Source organism: Furipterus horrens, unplaced genomic scaffold (genome assembly GCF_987537825.1).
Source record: "Furipterus horrens unplaced genomic scaffold, mFurHor1.1.pri manual_scaffold_7, whole genome shotgun sequence".
Taxonomy (NCBI): domain Eukaryota; kingdom Metazoa; phylum Chordata; class Mammalia; order Chiroptera; family Furipteridae; genus Furipterus; species Furipterus horrens.
In genome coordinates this window covers 84,975,996-84,995,196 of record NW_028327177.1, presented here as the reverse complement: position 1 = coordinate 84,995,196, position 19,201 = coordinate 84,975,996, and the positions used below count along the sequence as shown (strand labels likewise).

The 19,201-nt window shown below is 38.8% G+C and overlaps 1 protein-coding gene across 7 annotated transcripts in view; it reads right to left on the bottom strand.

The window, feature by feature from the left end:
• Window positions 1-1,857: 1,857 nt before the first annotated feature.
• The window catches only part of MAGI1 (membrane associated guanylate kinase, WW and PDZ domain containing 1), a 671,948-nt gene continuing 654,604 nt past the window's right edge, over window positions 1,858-19,201 (bottom strand). For 5 of the 7 annotated variants that reach the window (XM_090283881.1, XM_090283876.1, XM_090283877.1 and 2 more), the window contains 5 exons: window positions 12,242-12,335; window positions 12,048-12,108; window positions 11,091-11,234; window positions 8,945-9,083; window positions 1,858-5,360 (listed from right to left, as the gene is read on the bottom strand). In XM_090283881.1, coding sequence (XP_090140007.1) covers window positions 4,606-5,360; window positions 8,945-9,083; window positions 11,091-11,234; window positions 12,048-12,108; window positions 12,242-12,335 — 1,193 coding nt within the window. In that variant the 3' untranslated portion in view covers window positions 1,858-4,605. Of the gene's footprint in view, window positions 5,361-6,818; window positions 6,908-8,944; window positions 9,084-11,090; window positions 11,235-12,047; window positions 12,109-12,241; window positions 12,336-19,201 lie in introns of all 7 variants that reach the window. The other 2 variants (XM_090283882.1, XM_090283883.1) reach the window with 1 other exon arrangement.

Here is a 19,201-nt window from a genome sequence, read left to right as displayed (position 1 = left end):
ATGAGTAATCTAGTAACAAGCCTTGTCTATCGTACATGCAGGGATTAGTAGCCTTTCTGAATCATTTTCCCTTCAGCTCTGTGATTCCCTGAGATCAAAGAGACTTTATTCCCTGAGGGATAAATATACTTAGAAGGACAGTGCTTAGTGTGGTATTTAGAACTCAAGAGACATCACAATGAAGTGGAAAGGTGATAGAGCGTAGCAGTCACATGCAGTACTTGAGTATTTAGTGTTAATACCACCTTGCTTAAATCCATCTTTTTTCAAAAAAGATGTGGTGATGCAGCAAACACCTTGCATTAAGAGAATTAAAACCATACTCCTACTCCTCACAATGAGTACAAAGCATCAACACATCACTGGGTAAAACCAATCAAAACTTTTTCATCAAAAGTCCACTCCTACAAAAAAACATCTCAAATAATTATGTTGGAGAAGGGCCAGCTTTGTCATTTTCCTTCTTCAAAGCTTGTAATGATGTATATTCCAAAAGCAGTAGTATCTTATTGTGCTGAACACCCCACCCCAATGCTGATCATGTTGCCTGATTATGAGAAAACCCCCCTGGAGGAACTTGAAAGGCCTCTTCCTTTAACGATTAATGCAGATCCTCAAAGGTGGTCTCAGACTGCTCACCAGCAGGAAAACCCCCTGAGAGCTATGACTGACTCATATCCAACTCTTTTTTTTTTTGTATGGCTATTGACGGCAGGCGAAGAAATTGTGTGACAGAGGGCTTTACAAATAGCTTCCACTGACAGTTAAGCCAGTGACCATTTCCAGGTGCCACCTTTAACAAAAAAGATGCTAGCAAAGTGAGCACTGTCCATAATTACCATGTTGCTGACAAAATAAAGCAAAATACAGCAAAAGAGACACATTGTAGGAAGGTTTACTATTAAACCCAACACCCTTTTGTATGCCCAGGAACTTAGGTTCTGTAGGAAGCTAACTACTAAGTCATACTGAGGAAATAACCCAAAATCTGTGTGAGGGAACCTGGAATGTCATTAAAAACCATGCAATTAACCAAGTCAGATATTAAATCACTCACTAGTGGGTTAAATTTTTCATTTAGCATGACTAGTTAGAAGTATGTCTAACTCCATATATATCTCTATCTCCAGGGGTTATACTCGTAGACTATTTTTGTCTTAATTTTCACAGCACAGCCTTCTGGCTTCATATTTCAAAATACTGGTGAGAGTCATACTTGGGAAGTAGCATGAGTCACATTATTTCTGAACTTCATCATTAAAACAGAAAGCTATCTCCCCCATTTTAATAGAGAAAATATTTCTTCATTTTGATTGGAAAAGAAATCAAATACCGATTGCCATACAGATAATTCCTCCTCCTCCTAAAAAAAAGGAAGTCTTTTACTGAGGATTCTTCTGATTGTCAGAGGTGTGCTAAGCATTTTGCATTTGTTCTTCCCAACTATGAGGTGTGGCCTTTTAAAGATGAAGAAACTGAAGCTTAAAAAGAGGTTAAGGAACTTGCCCAAGATCACAGGTAGGAAGCAATAAAGTTCTTTGATTGGTAGGTTTTCCATGCCCTCCCATGCTGATTAAACTTTCTTGAGCATATAAGCTAGCTGGGGATCCTGTTAAATGCACATTCTAATTTGGTAGGCTCAGGGTAAAACCTGAGACTCTGAATTTCTAATAGGTTCTGCAGTGATAATGGGGCAGCTGGTGCACTGCCCCATACTGCGCAAAGGCATAATTTCTTCTCTCTGAAAGGAATGGTGTATTTCATTGAGCTGGAGCCAGTCACTCTCACTTGACTACCTGACTTTGATACATTTGAAACAACACAAAGACAAGAAAGATATCAATCCAGAAGCAATAGTGGTTATGGAATGCATACATTTTCATGTATTTTTACAGTAAAAATGCATTAAAAAATCTTTCACAAAAGAAACTTAAAAAATACAAGTAGGGTGTTGAGTCCTGCCCCCTGCCCCCCATATTCTTCCAGGCTTCAACTGTATAATGGATGACAGGAAAATTTCTAAATGGTTTGATTTCATTATACAAAATACCCATCCATCATTTCTCATCAAGACATTTATATGACGTGGGGGGTTAGGGAAAGTAGGCTCACAATAATCAGTCTCCAATTTAAGGTTACAGTAGTTCAGAGAAAACTATATCTTTCTGCTTAGTCCGTAGTTCCTGTACAGTACAGTATTCCAAAGCAACTCTGTGTGGCATTCTGAGGAAATTGCCACACCAAAGTCTTCAGACTGAGACAGGCGCAGGTGGGTAGCACATAAGATTTTAAAATGTCAAATGTCATTCTGACAACAATAGACTTCAAAATACTAACTTCAGGATGCACTCCCCAAATCTATCTTGATTTTATTTAGTTAAAACTCTGGACCACAGTTGAGAGCATTGACCATCTAACATCACAGATTTTGCTAGAAATAGTGAGAAAATTCCTAGCAGTGGAACCTTAGGAATAAAGTCCCCAAGTTTGCTATTAGGAAATGGATGAAAAAGAACATTGTTATTCAGTTGCATTCCCCTTCTGCCTTACTACTACAGCTCAATGTATGCTTTGTATGGAAAATTTTGATAAAAATAACACACAGGCTTTTCTCTCTTTTTTAGTTATAGGATGTTCATTGTGTCTGTTCCAGGAAAGGAACTTGTTTTGTGAATGTCCACACAACTACAGCTATGCATTCTAATGTTATGTATAAACCCAGAAGTCAAATAAAGCTATGAACAATGTAATATTTATATATGCATAGTGTTTTATAAAAAGATTGGCCCACATACTGCTTTTCATCAATACAGAAACAGCATTAAATCCATAACACACTGCAAGAAATGAGTGAAGAAAAGAAGTCAAACAAGTGCTTAACAATTTACAAGCAGGCTAACCATGGAGGAAATGATGATAGTCAAACCTACTAAAGCTTTAGAGAATTACTTAGTTTCCCATTTTAAAACAGCTTTACATACCTGATTTAGTTTACATTAAAAAATATGCCAATGAATCATTTTTTCCATATTCAAAAATATGAACACATCACATTCCTCACAGCTAAATTGTCATAAATTCTCTTTTATACAAGAAAAAAGGCAACAATTTTTTTAAACAGGCTCTATTAATTACAATTTCTTAACTCTACACACAATGATTGGCTAGTTTTCTCCATTCTCTCCGCCCCCTTTTTTAAAACAGTACCATGAGAACAACAGTGATTGACTTGTAAAATTTTGTCTGTATGGAAAATGCAAAACAGTACTAAGAAATATACAATGTATTGTAAGCAGCGGTTTGCTATAGTGGTCCAACAGGTACAAGCAAACATTTTGGCTCAGCTAGGCAGTAATCCATTTCAACCACTTCCTGGGGCTACAGCCAACCCAACTACACCTTATGTGGGATTGCAAAAGAATGGGTCTTTTTAAAAAAGGAAAATCATTATATTTTGTTCTGCTGTCCCAAAATTCAAAGGACAGGTCATGAGGGCATAAGTTTGCCAACTAGATCTACAACCATTGAGATCACAACCTTTCCCCTTCAATCATTCTGGAAACTGTTATGGTTTCAAAGGGAAATCGGCATTTCTAAGAATAAGCACCTCTAACCCTCGATATCAACAAAGAGCTAACTCCACCAAGGCTCATTTCTTCTGCCCCAATTTGGCAACAGGCAACCATGGCCTTATGCTAAAAAGGGGGGATGTAACCTTCTGTATTGTGGATTTTTATGGCTCCTTCACACTGGGCACATTGTCCCCCACTCCATCTGCTCTTCAAGCCTCAAATCAGACAATACAGAAGGTGTTTGTTGTCCATTCCTTCCAGTAGTTGAGTGAAGCTGTGACAGCACTGCCTTAATGAGATCTTAGTAGATGCTGGTAATGCTAATGAACCTGACCATCTGTATTTGGGCAACGGAGGACAAACTTCTCCTCTATATGCCTATCTATAGCCAGGAAGAGTCTGAACTGTGTTCTGAAGCAACTATGACTCACGAATATAACATTTCTGTGTGCTGTGTAGGTTTGCTATAAATATCCTTCATTTGCAATAGTAGTCTCTTTATATAGTTTGCTTGATTTTAGGATCACTGGCAATCCTAACCCATCCCAAAGAGTCCTCAGCTTTTACAAATATAACTTCATTTTTTTATTTAAAAGAAAAATTCCTAACTACAGTATAGCACTACATCATTACATAACAGTCCATATCAAATTAAACTTAATAACATCCCTTACTTAGAGAAAATGATCAACAGCCCTATTTAATCAGGAGAGAAATAGATTGCCCCCAAAAGGGAACCATCCTTGACAATTCTACAGTTTATGTAGAAACAAAATTTATATCCCTTTGGGGCAGCATTTGGCAAATAATTTCCAAAAAAGTATACATTTAAAAATACTTTCTTTAATATTATACATCAGGCACAACACTTTTCATATATTTTTTTTCTTATAAGATTTCAAATGCATAAAATGTTTGTTGCTATTCATAGGATCATCAAAGATGTTTCATTAGGTAAGAAACTAAATTATTTCAGGTTTGTGACCTTCCTCTTAGAACCTTTGACATGGTAAAGGTTGGAATGTGACTCAGCTCAGATACTGAGGTCGGTGCTACATTCTTTGTAAGGTCGCCTTCTCTGCTCTGGGGGATGTCTGCCACTTCTGCTGGCATCCTGCTTCAGACTCGGCTCTTCTCTTTGTCGGTGGCTGACTCTGTCCTCTCGGTTCCTTTTCTCAAGCGACCGCTCTCGCCTCCGCTCGGGGGACCTTGCTCGCCTCCGGTCAGTTGATTTTGCTCTCCTTTCGGGTGAGCCCCCGCTCCTTCGCTCTGGAGATCTTCTCTGATCCAGGAGCCTTTCGAGAGATCGCCTGCGGCGGCTGGGCGAGCTATCCCTTTTGCGCGTGGGTGACCGCTCTCGCCTCCTCTCAGGAGAAATCTCTCTTCTCTTGTTGTGCTTCTCCTTCCTCTCCAAAGTGTTGTCAGCGCTCCGGGTGCCTTCCCTCCGCTTCTCCGGGGACCTCCTCGTGGGGCCATTGGTCACCAACCTCTCAGGCGGGGCTTCTCTTCGCCCCTCGGGCGCCCAGTCCTTGGGTCGGCAAGCCCCACTGTCGGGCGTCCTGGAAGTTCCGTTCCATGTGTGATGCTCGTTGGGTTGTCTGCTGTACTCTCTGCTGCCTTTTGAATCTTTCCCGTGTGCCCGCTTTTCCCCATGTGGTGATGATTTGTGAAGATCAGGTGGATAACTGGCCTCCAGTGGCTGGTGCGGCCGGCGACCGGCTGGTCCGGGCCTCATTTCCGGGACACCCTGTGCACCAGCGGAGGTGCCGTGCCGGTCGCTGCTGGGGTCTGCGGGAAAGTGAATGAGAGCGACAGTTCGGTGAGAAGGACCTTGGGCTACGGTCCCCACTCCCACACCTGAGCTCTCATTAGTGACAACAAACACACAACTGCTGAAGCAGTCAGAATCAAAGCTAAGCTGAGTCCTGGTTAAGTATAATTGCAACTAGTTAGGTTAAAAACTAGTGCTTGAGGTCTTTAGGGTCTAGCCTACCATTCTCTCTACTCAAAACATAGATCATTAACATTAAAGGCACAGCCATAATAGTCTGTCTCGAGGTATCCAAATGCCCCCACTTCATCCCTTGCTCTTCTTTCTCCACCCACCAACCCTTGTCCCTTGCCCACCCCTCCCTTGCCCCCATGAAAGGAAATGTTTCTTTTAAAGACTGCTTTTTAAAGTTTGCTTAAACATAATCTGGGCATAAGGGAATTTTATGGGGGAATGTTAATAACCTATGTTTTGATCTGGGTGGTGATTAAATGGGTGCACAGAGGTAAAAACTCACTGCACTGTATACTTAGGCTTCATGCATTTTACTGTATGCACAGTATACCTCTATTCTAAAATATATTAAAAAAATAACCCAGGGTGGTGGGCAAAGGGGACTATAGAGGCAACATGACCAGATGTTGACGACTGGCAAAGGTGACATGAAAGGAGGGTCCATTAAACATTCTATCTACTTTTGTGCATGCTTTAGTTCAACTATTTACTTTTGTGTAAGTTTAAGGAGCTATTTTTACTATGTGGAGTATTCTGACAGATAAAAGGGAGTGGAAGGGAGGTTATGAGGGACACAGTTGACATCAGATAAAGTTCAGATAAAGTCTTTATTTTAGAGGCACTTTTCTTTATGCTCAGCCATAATTATATCAATGAGCCATAGAGTTGCTGGACTGCTTCTTACAGCATCAAGATGTTTATAGATTTAAAAGCAGGGCAACACATATTGGCTTTTGTGTAGTATTAAACTATTTGAAATAACATTGCACATGTAGGTAGCATCCTGAATTTATGAGAGCTCTTTTCAAAGCATGGATACTTCATTACAACTACACACAACAGGTCCTACACACTACACCATTTTAGGTAAGGCACCAGGAATGGTGTGCTGCAGCATGGTGGGCAAACCAGGGGGACAGTTACAGAGACAAAGTGGATGCTCTGTAAGGATCTTTCATGAAGCAACAAGGTCAACAGTAAGCAATCTGTTTCATGAATTTTAAGATCTGGGTGAAGCAAGGTGCTTAGATCATTATCATAAAGCTAACCTTGGGTTTTCTTACACCTACTTTTAAGATAAGGGATAGCAAGACTTCAACGGGGTCAGCGGTGTACTTACAATTCAAAGAACGCAGGGTGCTCAGAATGAATTGCCAAACATATCAAAATAGAGCTAAGCAGAAGCAATGAGGAAATTAGGCCACAGCACAGAAACACCTAGTATTGATTGAGCTACAAACCGTAGTTTGATTATGGCCCATAAGGTAGAAGCAAGCCTCCCCGAGCTTTTCATTTCTCATACATGCAGCGATATTAGGAGGTATCATCGCTGTAGAAGGGAGGGCCCAGCACCAAGAACAGTCAGAGAGAAAGAGAGAAAGAGAGAAAGAGAAAAAGTTGAACATTTAGATTCCCTACAACAAAGAGGAAAGAAAAAAATCTGCATTTGTTAACATAGGGCAAAGAGAGTTTATTTGTCCAGTCAGACAGTCTAAGGCAACACTCAAATAAGGCTGCAGAGACCGCAATCAGAACAGTGACGTTTTTAGACAGCCAAATATGGTGACTCTAGGACCCACACAATAGATGCATACTTTTTTCTTACTTTCTTTTTTTTTTTTCAAACAACTGGAACAATGACAGGCTGGCATAGGAAAGCATTAACAATAAACAACAAAAGAACAAAGTTCCCTTCCTCCCCCCTTAAGACCGCGGCAGTTAAATTAAGTACAAAAAACTTATTACAAAAATAGCCTCACAGAGAAGCAGGTTCCAATCAAGTCAGAAAAATATTGGAACTTAACATATTATAACCCATTTGTGACTCTAATCAATAGAATTAGAGAGATTTAGTCCAAATGACACATGGAGACATTATAGCAGCACAATCCTGGCATGTTCAATTCTTCTTGGAAAACCAAGTATTTAAATGGTCTTTATTTCTAGCCCAAAGAACATTTGTTAGTGTTGGATTTTCATCCTCAGTGCAACAGACATAGGTTTTGAGAGGGTACACAGGTTACTGATGGTGACTCTCAAATGAAATATCACATCCAACAGAAGCATAGGGAAGACAGAAAAGGGAAACAACGATACAGTTTCAGTGGCATCGATCCGCCTATCAATGGTTCAGTACGCTGCACAGCTGTAACATCTTCATGTTGTTAGACTACCTTCCCCATGTGTGGCTGGCCATATATAAGGGGGCCTTGTCTGATAACCACCCATCCCCCAACCCTGGGCCCCTCATATTTTGCACCCGTATGGATGTCCAACACCTCGGAAGACTATCCTTCAAAGGACTTATCTTGTCCTTGAGCTGCATCTGAATTAAGGATCTCAGCAAATCTAAAATGCAACTGGGAATTGTGCAGAATGACTTTCAGAAAAGAGGGTGTTAACAGATAAAATCCCTAATAAAGGGGACCGATGTATATGGGGACCATTCAATCACAGTTTCTATAGAAACCTTTGTAGACCTTTGGTTGGGAAAAAAAAGCCCTACATCTAGGGCATAGCTTTTTTTGTTTTTAATTTTTAAACAAGAATCTCAAATAAATAGGACATAATTATTATAATATATAATATTTTGCCATCAGGACACTAAGCTATGTAAAGATCATTGCTGTTTAGTCAAATCATGTCTATAGATATGACAAAGGAACTCTATGTATAACCTGGCTTTCCCCATAGGAAAGGTATAATCACGTGTTTCCCTTATGATGAGCACTGGGAACCCATTTCATCCTTTATCATTTAAAAACATATGGCTAACATATCAACAGTTTTGTCTGTTTTCTAGTAGTGGGCTCAGGTGGTCTGGGTTAGGGCAGGAACCGGAGTGGGGGATGCAGAAGTATTGTATATAGGACATAAAGGAGGTGAGCAAGGCCCCCAAATCATCTCAAAGTTCCACGTCTCATAAATAAGACATCAAAAAAACCACAAAAGGAAAAAAAAAAAAGAAAAGAGTTGTGCCTCAACATATCACTCAGGAAACCTGCTTTCCTGCTTCTTAAAAGGAGTATAGTCGTTTTGTGCTAACAATTGGATCTGAGAAACAGTTTGGCACAGTTCAAACAATCATTCCTTCGCTCTTGGTCGGACTAGACAAAATGTTCTCTCTGATTACCAGAAAGGGGGCTATAAAGATCTTGTCTTAGGCCATGCCCCAGTCCACATAAGCAAGCAAAAGGATGAAATGTGTAGAGATTTCAGAACAAGCGAGGAAATAATCACATGGTGCGAAAGGCTGGTAAGACATTGGTGAATAGGGGAAACAAAAAGACTTTCCTGTTGCAGTTCTGGAGACAAATTCATGGAGTCATGCCAGGAAAGGAAGGAATGTTTTCATAGTTTGACCCACCATATTCTGGTACTGAGCCGTCTCCCCGCTTCAGAGACAGACGCACTCTGCGGCCACCATTCTTAATCAGTTCTATAGCCCGAGAATGCTTCATATTTTTAGTGGTTTCACCATTGATCTCTAAAATTTCATCACCGATCTGCTCAAAGCAAGAGAGAACAAAGTGAGAACATCGCAAAAGTGTTTCACCAGCTATTGAGGTGTTTTATGATTTAAAATTCTTTCATTTATTGATTTCCTAAATATTTATTGAGTGTATGCTAGAAAATCTTCTATTGCTTAGGATGCAGCTATGAAAAAAAAAAAAATTCCTGCCCTGATGGAGATGACATTCTAATGAGGGAAATACAATTAATGAGAAAATTAGAAAGTTAGATCTATATTAGATAGTATAAGTGCTAAAGAAAAAAATAACAAATCAGTAAGGGGAATATTAATTGTTGAAGAAAGGAGCAGCTTCTGAGATGCCCCCAATTATCTCTGTCTCCTTGTATTCACATCCTCTGTAATTTCCTTCCCTTTGAATGTGGGTTGACATTGGTGACTTGCTTCTAACAAATAGAATATGGCAAATGTGATAAGAGGTGGGTTCAGAGACAAAGTTACAAAATGATTCTGGCTTCTGTCTTACTTGCCCCCTTTTGTTCTCTCAATTTGTTCACTCTGATGTATGCTACCCAATGGAGCCCATCCTAAGGACACAAGGGAGGCTCAGGCCAGCAGCCCAATAGGCACTGCATCCTGCCAACAACCCTGTGAATGATCTTAGAAGCAAATCTTCCCCAGCTGAGCCTTCAGATGAGATGGCAATCTGGTTGGTAGACTGATCGCAGCATTTACTATGTGTTAGCTGCTATTCTAAGCACTGGAGATAGAGGAGTAAACAAACAGGCCAGATCCTTGCTGTCATGGAACTTATATTCTAGAAGGTAGAAGAGAAGCCCTGGCTTTGGACTTTCAAGTCTTGAATTTGAGCCTCTTGTTTGTTAGCTAAGTGACCTTGCTCAAGTCCTTTTAACTTCTTAGAGTTCACCTCCTCTTTTGTAGAAGGAGATGATAATACCCCATGCTTACCAAGCTGAGAAAATCAAATCAGATAATACATGTAAACATGTCTTGTGATCTATACAGCATTATACAAAATATCATGACAATGGTATTTCAATCAGAAACTCTTTTAAGTGATAAAAAACATATAAAAGCATATCCCATGTGTTTGAAATTTAAACAAAAGGAATATCTACCAGTATATGTTGACTTCTATAGGCACAAATTGTGCATGTGTGTGCATAAAGAAACTGATATACAGTTTGATCCAGGAAACTGTATTTTTATTATGTACCACTTTTCACTATTTAATTTCTTAAAACCACCTACATGGTTTACTTTCCCAATAGAAAAAAAAATACTCATTAAAAATTTCAATCTGAAGAAATTTAAAATTCAAGATTGTGTATTAAGTTCCCTACCCTTGGTCAGTAGGCCCAGTTTCACTCACTTTTTTCTTTTCCTGACCTGACTCCTGTTTTTTCTTTTTTTTAATTCGTTGCTAACTGCTTCCTATGTGTGCGTGTCTCAATCTATATGACGTATCTATAATCAGATGACTTTTCTTTTTTTAGTCATCTAATCTGCCCAGGAGAGCAAAACATTCATATGCAATAACAGATGGTAGCTATCTAAACAGAGCAAAGTGACCCTGAATATTCATGCAGAGTCAACATGCTGCTGAGGCTAGGGCAAGATGGGTGGTGACTAGGTAGAGACCGAATGGAGCTCGCTGCCCAAAACCTACAGAAGTACAGAGCTTTCCTGCTCTCTAAGCATCCTGGTACACCCAGGAATTCCTGTGAAGTGATATCTTCCTCATGAGATCAAGTATAACAAGTATAAAATGATATTTAGAAAATATCTCCTTTAATAATTTAGTAAGTAATTTTAATCCTTCATTTGACCCCAAAGAGTTCAAAGTGTTCACCTAACTAGCAGCTACACCTAACTGTGATTCAGGGTGAAAGTCATGGATTTTGATTGTCCTGAAAACTGTAAAAAATGTAATTCTAATGAAAAAGGTTCCAGCCATATAATCAAAAAGTCGCTACAGATGACGTATTTACATGGACTCCAGACTCCTCTTCTGACTTACCCTCATCTTTCCACACCTTTCTGCAGGACCATCCTCTGCTAAGCGCAGAACATAGAGGTCCATGTTATATTCTCGGCCCCCTCGAAGACTAAAGCCAAATCCCTTGGCTCCTCTTTCCAGTTCCACAGTGTAAAACTCCTGCTCCTATTTCAAGAAATTAAATGTGATCATTCTGGGAGAACTTATATCCACACATATTTTTCTCCATCTCTTCTCAAACATTCTCTATTATGATGATTTAACCAAAAGGCACAATCACTACCCCGCTCTTGGTGATCCTCACTTGCTTGTGAATATCCATTAACCTTAGAAGTTTGGATGGAGATCCAGAATTTGAAAACATTCATGAGTGTGCCTATAGACTGCATGCCAACTTGCATATATTAAAATTTAAATCATTGAGGCTGCAATTCTCCATTTATGGCAGGAAAATTCATTACATGACACTGCAAATTGCTGGATTTTCAGCCTCCCTGCCCAATGCCCAAAAAATGCCAACAGTGTTCATCATTAGGATATCAAAAGGCTTCACCTGCTATTTATTATTTGTGCACCCTCCATCACCACTGTACGGGACAGATGTTTGCTCTATGGGTCCCACCTGAAATTCACAAGTCTGAGAAACACCTTAGGAAAAAGACATCTTGGGATAAATGCAATTAGGAATACCACGAGGAGATATCAGCTGTTTTGCTCTTCCATTGGTTACCAATTACTGCTTTTTATTTTGTTTTTTCCCCCTAGAAAAGGACATCTAGAAATATATATTTCAAGGGTATTAAAATAAAATGTCATTTCCCAGACAGCCAAATGGGAGTGCATATTTAGTACATCACTTCAAAAAAGGTTATATATTTTAATTGAGGTATCTTGTAAAAGATATCTCATAAAAATAGCTTCAGAAAGCTGGAAGGAAATGTACAAAGCAAACAGATAAAAAAGAGAAATGGCCCTCACCTGTGTTGCCTGGGGTGCTTTGAAGTCAAACTGAGATTCCGGCTTTGGTTTGGTGGTATTTCTGCCAAAGTGAAAGAAATACATATAAAAGAAGCCCATGAGGAAATAGAGAAAGAACCAAGGACAAGTGTCATCATGACAGGAGTTACTTTTTTCCGCTTAAACTAATGAAAGAAACCACAGTCATGTCTGACCTGGTCTCCTGAGCCCCTTGCTGAGAAGGGGTGTGTGTGGTGGTGATGGTGGCAATCTTCTCTGCATTGGTCAGCAAGGTGGCATTCGAAGATTCTGTAGGATGAGACAGAGCACAATGAAATGAGGGCGCCAGCGAAGACACTGACACACTAGAAGGTGTCCACAAGCACCATATCTGAATGATAAATTGGGTTTCTCTGTCACCATTTCAAGCAATTCTGACTTGAATTTCTAAATAATTAAGAGTTTAAAGTACCATTTTAAGATATTCTATGATGTGAGCCATGTAAACCCCATCACCCTTCTTCCAATCAGACATCCTCACAAATGAAATTATTCACCCAAGAAAATGCTACTCTAAAACTGCAGCCGAGACAGGTGTCTCTCACTCCTCCCCCACCACTTAAAAATGACAGTCCCATCAAAACACTGCACTACATCAGAATTACTTCCCAGAATTTTACAGGCTGATAATAAATATCTTTCCTAACATTTTCTGTAAGTTATTAGCAATATTTAATGAGTCTGTTTAATTTTCTCATGTGAATATCAAAATTAGAAATGTGCTAGCATCTTGTTAAGCAGCCTCTGCTCCCACACACACCATCTACTTTCTTCCCCATTGCTTTTAATGAAGTACAACCGAAAATGTGGAGTTCTTGGCAGATCTCGTCTAGTATCACTCTGAAGGAATTAATTTTAAAATTTGGATTTTTTAGAGCCAGAGTTTGTAAATATAAGTTGTATAAATCATGAAGCCACTCTAACATAATAAATATGATTAAATTCCTATGTAAATTGACTTTCTTCTCCACCAACCACATTCATAAGCAACTTCATTAATCTCTAGATGTATGGAGACCCAGATGTTGAAAACATTCATCAGCATGCCTATACACTGCACACGAACAGACACACATTAAAATGTAATCATTCAGCCCTGGCTGGTGTGGTTCAGTGGACTGAGTGCCGGCCTGGGAACCAAAAGGTCTCCGGTTTGCTTTCCAGTCAGGGCATATGCCTGGGTTGTGGGCCAGGCTCCTGGCTGGGAGCATGCAGGAGGCAACCAACTGATGTTTCTCTCCCTCTCTTTCTCCCTCCATTCTCCTCTCTCTGCAAATAAATAAAATCTTTTAAAAAATGTAATCATTCATATAGTAATAATTATATACTTTTAAAAATTATTTCTCATTATGATCAAGGCAGATAGCAAACAACTATGATCAAGTTGCACTTATTTTAGGTTGTTTGGAACATGGTATAAATTTTCTATTCAAGAAAATGCTCAGTATGGTGTTTAGATTCTAAGATTAGCCTATACATACCTGTTTAATTCAGTGTGCCAGGAAGTCTAGAAGTTTCTAGAAGTCCTATGGTTTATAGGGGGCACTCTAATGTTTGTCAAACACATATATCTACCCGTCATGTAAAACAAAGTTTCTACGGGAAAATATGTTAAGTATCCCCACCTGGGATACCTGAACTACATTTCTTTTCACTGCAGTTCTACGTGAAAAGACATCTCTCAAATCCCAATCATGTATGGTCTATCTTCCAGCATGTGTGATTTTCATTACACATAGTTGTTAAAAGCATGGGCTTCAGATTTAAATCCAGGTTCAAATCCTCCTTTCCTCACTCATTAGCTGTGTGACTAATTTCCTTATCTGATAGAAGGGGACAATAACATTAATTCCCTCTCCTTGGATTAAAGTATATGAGATGTTTAGTATAGTACCGGCTGCATAGTAAACACTCAATACATATTTACTGAAGGTCTGGCTCTTGCCACTGCTTCTGCTTTTTATTTATTACTGTGGAACTTGTATAAATTATTTAAATTCTCTGCAAAATGAGAAAGCTGAAATATGATTTTAACAGTTTGTATTCCAGCCACAAAGCCCATGATTCTTACAGCTAAGGCACAAGGTTAATAAGCAAATGTAACTAGATCAAGTAAACTGAAATGTGTATCTTGTTTCTGTGTTAGGACAATGTTTCTCACAATCTGTTTTGCCAAATGTTTCTGCAGATTCTGAAGGAAAAGGAACCTGTGTTCAATTAAGGGTGATAAATAATAGGTGAGTATGTCTGTGTTTCCTTTTCCTGAGGACTCCTCCAAGGCTCTAATGATGTGAATACGCCTTGCGACCCTCTGAGTTGGGGAGGTGGGGCTTCTCAAGTTTATTGGGAGACAGTTTATCATAACAGTAACTAGGTCAGATTCTGTAGTCAGACTATCTTGGCTTTGTAACCCAACCTCTGCACTTTAACAGCTGGGACTTTAGCAAAGTTACTTAAACTTTCTATGCCTCAGTCTCCTCTGCTGCATATGTGGGAGAAGAGATATAATCTTAGGGAATTGGTGAAAAGATTCTCTGAAAGAAAAGTGTGTGTGATAGTGACTAGAACATAAAAACTGCCCCCAAATGAATTAGCATATTTTTATTGGTAGCATGTGTTTATTACTTTACCATAATATTAAAAGCATATTTTTATGATTGCAGTTAACTGGTACAATCAAGTGATAAATTTAAGATATTTCATAAAGTACACCCACTGTGTGAGTACAAAGGAATAAGACTGCACAGCTTCTCATTATGATTCACCAGGCATTTCATTTTGGATCTTTTAAAAAAACTTGATATTGCTTATTGTGATTAATTTCATGGAGACTCTGGGAAATCACAAGATGGTCCAGGCCAGGGTAAATCATAATCAGAATACCAAAAAGGATGTTTCCTTATAATTACTGAGTTGTGTAGAGGTTTCCTTTCAGAGCATTTGTGTGTTTTGGTAGTCAGAGTTTTCCAGGCATATGAGTTCTCATTCTCAAACAATTTTTCTATTTCTGTTACTTTCATGGTTGCTGATATATAAGACAATTACTCAATACTTATATAAACAGAACTATTTTATTAATTTCCCTCCTATCCTTCATTTGCTATTTTTCACCGATTTATATGCAAATGTTTTGGTTGAAGCTAAACTTTAAGCATTTAAATAAATTAACATTTAATATGCAACCCTGGCTGGTGTGGCTCAGTTGGTTGGGTGCCATCCCATGAACCGAAAGATGGCTGGTTCAATTCCTGGTCAGGGCACATGCCTACGTTGTGGGTTCGGTTCCCAGTTGAAGTGTGTACAAGAGGTAACAGATCAATGTTTCTCTCTCACATTGATGATTCTCTCCCTCTCTTTCTCACTCCCTCACCCTCTCTCTAGAGTCAATAAAAGAAAAAAACAAACATTTAATATGCAAATGCCCATCTGAGCTCCTTGAATTTTCTTGTTGTTTCTCTTAATCTATGAACAACCACCATTTCCTAACAATTTATAATGTGCCAAGAATTGTGCCAAGTGCATTATCATATGCATTATTTCATTTAATTCTTACAACTCAATGAAACAGGTGTAGTTAGTACCCCGGTTTTATAGACAGAGACACCGAGGTTTAGAAAAGGCGGGTAACACATCCAAGGTCATCCACAGAGTAAGCGGGGGCACTGGCAACTTTTCAGTCTTCATTGAGAACGAAACCAAGACTTTAAGTGCTGAAATTCCCCCTAGTTTTTTAAAATACAGAAATGAAACCCACTATCATAAATACATAGCTCTATTCCAAATTTACTGCCTATAATAGAAAATATATAAAAGGGCCTGATATAATAATAGGGTCCAGCAGTAGTACTACGAAGCAGTGTCAATGTATTTGACTTTTAAAACTCTAAGGCAAATGGCCAGAATGGCTGCTTTTATGATAAGTTGCAGAAAGTACCCTACATCCTTTATTAATCAGTGTTTATACCTGCGTTAGCTCCCTCAGAGGAATGAAAATGGATATTACTATACTTTGCATAGCAATTGTGCACCAAGAAAAGCATGTGCGAGCTCTCCAGGTGCTTTCACAGTGCTGTGCTAAATCAGGGCACTGACTTCTGACAGCAGCATCTATCTAGGGTTTCAACACATCTCCTCAACAAGAGATTACAGTTCTAACCTTGTTTCCATGGTAATATCTTTAGCCTCCCATATGGAATCCACATTACAAAGCCAAGTACACCAACAAAGGATACAGTCATTCCTTTCATAAATTGTAATGCACAAACACATGTGCAATAAACATCTGAAGGAAGCCTTTGGGATGATTTTAAATGTGTGTGGTTGGAACCCTGTTCTTTTTGGCTGAGTCTATGCTAACATCATATCCACAGAGTCTTCTATTAAGATCAAGTTACATTAGTCCGTCTGTGCCTTTACCAAGGAGATAGCAATACCTGTGTTGCCAAGCCCTACCTCATATTTAAGCAAATACTTTGAATCCGAGTGATAAGCAGTACATATTTATTACCATAATTTAAGTAATATATATTAAGCTCATAAATATTCTCATTATCTTGAGTGTGATTTAGTCTGAATGTTCCATGTTAGCCTGGATCACTCACAGTCTTCCCTATCTGATTAAAGCCTCATTTCCATCCACAATTCACAGAGCATCTCTATACAACACAAGTGGTAGGAAGCATGGGTAGGAATTAGTATATTCTGCTATTCTCCGGCCCTTTCTGTGATGCCATTATGTATTTCCTACCCCATATCCTTATCTCATAGGAGAAAAGGTTCTGTCCCACTCCACTGCCACCCTGGTCTGAAACAAAGAAAAAGCAGAGATGGTGAGGACACCCCTGGTCCAGGCCTGTCCAACATCTGAATGTCACAGAGCTTTTGTTGGAGGGGGCTGGGAGAGAGAGAGAGAGAGAGAGAGAGAGAGAGAGAGAGAGAGAGAGGAGAGAGAGAGAGATGGAAGAAAAAGAAGTGAGGAAAACTATAGATCCAGATATATGAAATTGGAGAAAAAAATGAAATAAACAATAATAAGAAAAGAGAATGAGTAAGATAAAGAAGAGGATTTGGAGTGTGTTCCAAGCACTGGCCAACCAAGAGTACATCCTTCTGAAGTGCCTCCTAAGGGTTACTGAGAACAGTTCTCTGGACAGGATGGATTTCTAAGAGCTTTAGAAACCATTCTGACTGAGAACTTCAGTCTCCTCATGAGGATCGTGACACAAACTGTCTTTGGGCTACCTGATGAGTTAAACATTAGAGTGAAAGATCTGAAGGAGGCCAGAGGTCCCTAACACAGAGGGCACCTCCTTTCTCCTACACTCCATCGTGTCTAACACACTTCCAACACAGAGGAAGTGGAACCAGCATGCATTTCCCTTCATCAAAGTGCAAAATCCTCCTGGGTGGCTCCAGCATCTGCCCAGAAATCTAACTCCCCTGCATCAACTCTAATTTCCAAGAATGCAATTTTTGGCCCCAGTTACAAAATGAGTCTCACAAATCCACCTCTGCCAGTCTCGACTGACTTCTTCTGGCCTCCAAAACTTACAAGGTAAACTAATGGAGAGTTTTATTATCATGGCAATGAATTCCTGTAATGTCTTGGATGAAACTGTGATATTGCACCCTCAGCAGCACGTAGGTCCTTAACTATATTGTATCAACTCCAATGTTTACTTCTTCTAACCAAGATACTCTGTAGATAGGTCTATCTGGAGTTTACATATTTTAAGCATTCAAGTTTTTAAAAATATGTTTTTATTGATAACTATTATTGGATAATTCACCTCACGTTATCTTTTTTCGTGTTCAGGTTTTCAAAAAATATTATCCATGTACTTTTAAAAAATTAAGTCAACACCTAGTATGTTATGTGCACAGTAGTATACGTTGCTTCTCCGAAATATTTCCGTCTTTCCTTCCTTTGTTTTTGGACATTCTCGTATCTACATTAAGACTGATTAATATAACCTGGCTGCTGTGGCTCAGTGGATTGAGCATCGGCCTGCGAGCCAAGTGTCGCTGGTTCAATTCCCAGTCAGGGCACATGACTAGGCTGCACATCAGGTGCCCAGTTGGGGGCGCGAGTGAGAGGTAACCACACAGTGATGTTTCTCTCCCTCTCTCTAAAATAATAAAATAAATAAATAAACAAACAAATACATTATTTTTTTAAAAAAGATTGATTAATATCAATTCAACAAGTCAATTCCTGTGTCCAGTTCTCTTGGATTAGTTTTTCGAAATCTCTCCATGTGTCTTAATTTATATACTACATTTGGCTCTCTCAACCATTTCTTGTTTAATTTTTCTGGCTTTCTTCATCTTTTCCATAAGGAACCTATGCTCTATCATCTTGTGATCACTTTCCTAAATTATAATAGCTTTTCAGAGTGGTGAACTGGTGGAATGGACTCCAAATGAGATGGTCCATTACTAACAGCACATTTGAGGCAGGCTGAAGGAGGCCATCATTCAAAGAAATAATTTTTCCTCAATGCTCTGTATAGGATATTTTTGAGCAGAGAAAATTCTTTGTTCTTGGAACCAACAATTTTCAATATTATTGTTCAATTTTGGATTTACTTTTTCTGAAAGGCATAGTCTGTACTACCCAAATTTTAATTTATAAAACTCATTTTCTAATAAGTCATATATAAAAATATTCATTTGGCAAATTATCTTTAGATAAATATCTAATTTTTTTACACATCAATGGCATAGAATTTCTATCACACTAGCTCCATAATATCATATTTCCTCTTGAGAAATACTCACTGGCTTTTAGAATATATGTTTTATTTTATCACATGCATAGCAAAAATGATACCCAGTTGGGGTAGTGCAAGAGGCAACCACACATTGATATTTCTCCCCTTCTCTTTCTCCCTCTTTTCCCCCCTCTCTAAAAATAAATAAAATCTTTAAAAAACAAACAAACAAATATCTGAATTTAATCAAACAACCAAACAAGAATAGGGCAGTTTAATGTAGATATAACCCATAGTTAAATAAAAAAAAGAGACTTAATTCCTTCTTCATTCACATGTACAAATTAGAAACAAATTAAGTATGCACAAATCCCAAAACTCTCCCAATTAAATAAAAATATT